This window comes from Notothenia coriiceps, unplaced genomic scaffold, assembly GCF_000735185.1.
Source record: "Notothenia coriiceps isolate Sejong01 unplaced genomic scaffold, NC01 NC01_scaffold00001604, whole genome shotgun sequence".
Taxonomy (NCBI): domain Eukaryota; kingdom Metazoa; phylum Chordata; class Actinopteri; order Perciformes; family Nototheniidae; genus Notothenia; species Notothenia coriiceps.
In genome coordinates, this window is record NW_011334305.1 from 1 (window position 1) to 2,742 (window position 2,742).

Sequence of the window (2,742 nt, forward strand, 5' to 3'; positions counted from 1 at the left end):
GCGTCTCCCCTCCGGTACACAGCACCGTAGTGTGGAGTTGCATTAGGTAACGCGAGATACGGCTGATACTTGCGCATTAGTTTCTGTTATGGATCAGTATCAACAGTCCTGCCAGTAACGTTACTATATTATCAATGCTACTTTAGTTATAGCCTGATATATGATAGCTAACTTTACAATGTTGTGATGTGACTGACGTTAGCTAACATTAACTGTACTGTAGCTAACGCCGGTCACTCACCAAGACAGCTGCTCTGTTCTCCACTGGTTCTCCACACACCAAAGCTCCATTTCTCTCCGATGGCCGTTATTTTTTCTAATCCTTGGCTGCTCCTGGTCTCTTGGACGCATAGAAGGCTCATAATTATAATCATATGCATTCAAATATATATTTTCAACCTCTTCTGTGTCAAAACTAGCATTGTGATCCATGTTTATTCATACGTTAGACCGGCCGCTCTCCCCCATGTTACGTCACACGCGGAGGCTTTTTTATGCGGAAGTGAAAATGTCTTACTAAAACGACGCCAGATGTCACTGTAGTGTATATTTCTGTATATTTTTTTGAAAATCTAGTGTATTCCTGATTTTCTTACACATTTATTCACTGGTGTCTCTAACCTGCAAGTTGCTCTTCAAACAATACATAATTTTCTGAATTTAGAAAATAAATCATGTTAATACTGTATCCGTTCTTCAGTCTGATGTTCTGGACCGACTGGGGGGACAGAGCGGCCGGTGTTTACCGGAGCTACATGGACGGAACCAATGTGTCCTGCATTGTGTCGGAGGGCGTCCGCTGGCCCAACGGGATCACAGCTGACGACCACTGGCTGTACTGGACCGAGGCCTACAGCGACCGCATCGAGAGGGCCGACTTCATGGGGGGCCAGAGGACTGTTCTCATTGGGGGGCTGCCCCATCCGTATGCCATTGCAGTCTTCAAGGTGACACTGTTCATACAACACATAAAAAAAGTCTTCTAACTTTTCTACAGTCTTGTATCAGAAAAAGTTTAATGTTGAATGTCCTCGCTAAGTATCCGTTTTTACAAGTTTGTGTTGGATGCTGTTTCCAGAATGACCTGTACTGGGACGACTGGTCCAGGATGGGGATCTTCAAAGCTCCAAAGGCGGGTTCCCAGAGCAACGAGCTGATTGTTGGCAGACTCACCGGGGTCATGGACCTCAAGATCTTCTACAAGGGGAAGAACAGGGGTGAGGAACAGAGAGTACACTCATGTCCACAAAGTTTGAAATCTTAGCAAGAATTGTGAAAAATTAATCGTGGTAACTAACGGTTGGTATACTTTTGACTTCAGTAAATATAACCTGTTTCTATTAAGGCAAATAGTAAATGATAGGAATAAATAATCTCCAAAAACAGACTCTGCATATCACTTTTTAGTCCGAGTTGTGTTGACCAATCAAAATGGGGCAAGTAAACAGTCATTACAAATAAAATAAGAGACAGTCTGCATTAGCCCAAATGCGACCTTGAAAAGTATTGATATTGTCTGACAATGATTTAACTGGTAAACATCTTATTATTGGAGAAATCAGTTTGTGCACGTTGTCTCTGAACACTTGGCTTCATATATTCACTGGCTCACATCAGAATCGCAGAAATGTAGCCCGTTGCCCCAAGAGAGATAGTCGATGGGTTCCAGGATTAAGGTAGAAAAAGACCTGTCAGGATTTCTGCTTAGAGATTTTCTAAATGTATTAAAAATGTCCGGTGTGCAGGATTTACGGGGATTTATTTTCTGAAATTGAATCAAACATTCATAAATATGCTTTCAAGTGTGTAATCACATGAAAATAAGAATGGTTGTCTGGTAGCAGGTGCACTCTGTGTTTCCCTTGCCATGTTCATATAAGCCCACCACAAACTAACAATCCGTGGGTCTAGAGAGAGACTTTTAAATGTAACTTTTTATCTTAAGGCTTCAGTGGGTTCTCTACAGGCTTGGAAAAGGAGGAGTAAGCGGAGGTTGATTCAGTTGGATGCAATCTGTAACCTCAATGCTAGATGCGACTGTATCCTGTACACAACTCCTTCAAACACATGTAGTAGTGCTGAAACTGAGGTCTGGATCTCTTGTCCCCAGGTCACAACGCCTGTGCTGACCACCCGTGCAGCCTGCTGTGTCTGCCTCAGCCCGGCCATCGGCACACCTGCGTCTGCCCCGACGGAGCTCCCACCATCACCATGCCTAACGGAGAGGTGCAGTGCCAGTGTCCCACTGGATACCTGATGAAAAACAACACCTGCATCAAGACGGGTGAGACACATACTGAGCACTCATTGTGATTTTTTGCTGTAAGATGTATGATCTTGTCTCTGTAAAATTAGGCCTTAATTTCACAGGGAGGTTATCTGGTTTACCCTCCAGGATCTGTAGGATGGCTTGTGACTCAAGCCAACTTTACTGTCTTTAAAAGCCTGTTTTAAGATCAGACTCCATCCATCCATCTTCTCCCGCTTATCCGTGGTCGGGTCGCGGAGGTAGCAGTTCCAGCAGAGAGCCCCAAACTTTCTTTTCCCTGGCCACATCAACCAGCTCTGACTGGGGGATCCCAAGGCGCTCCCAGGCCAGCAAAGAGATATAATCCCTCCATCTGGTTCTAGGTCTACCCCTTGGTCTCTTCCCAGCTGGACGTGCCTGGAACACCTCCCTAGGGAGGCGCCCAGGTGGCATCCTAACTAGGTGCCCGAACCACCTCAACTGGCTCCTTTCGA

At 45.1% G+C, this 2,742-nt stretch overlaps 1 protein-coding gene across 1 annotated transcript; it reads left to right on the forward strand.

The window, feature by feature from the left end:
• Positions 1-700: 700 nt before the first annotated feature.
• Positions 701-2,284, forward strand: LOC104962922 (sortilin-related receptor-like; the record flags this gene model as incomplete). The annotated part of the gene is made up of 3 exons (XM_010791437.1): positions 701-947; positions 1,079-1,217; positions 2,111-2,284. Coding segments are annotated over 3 exons (560 nt in total), but the record flags the coding sequence as incomplete, so codon positions are not given.
• Positions 2,285-2,742: the final 458 nt, after the last annotated feature.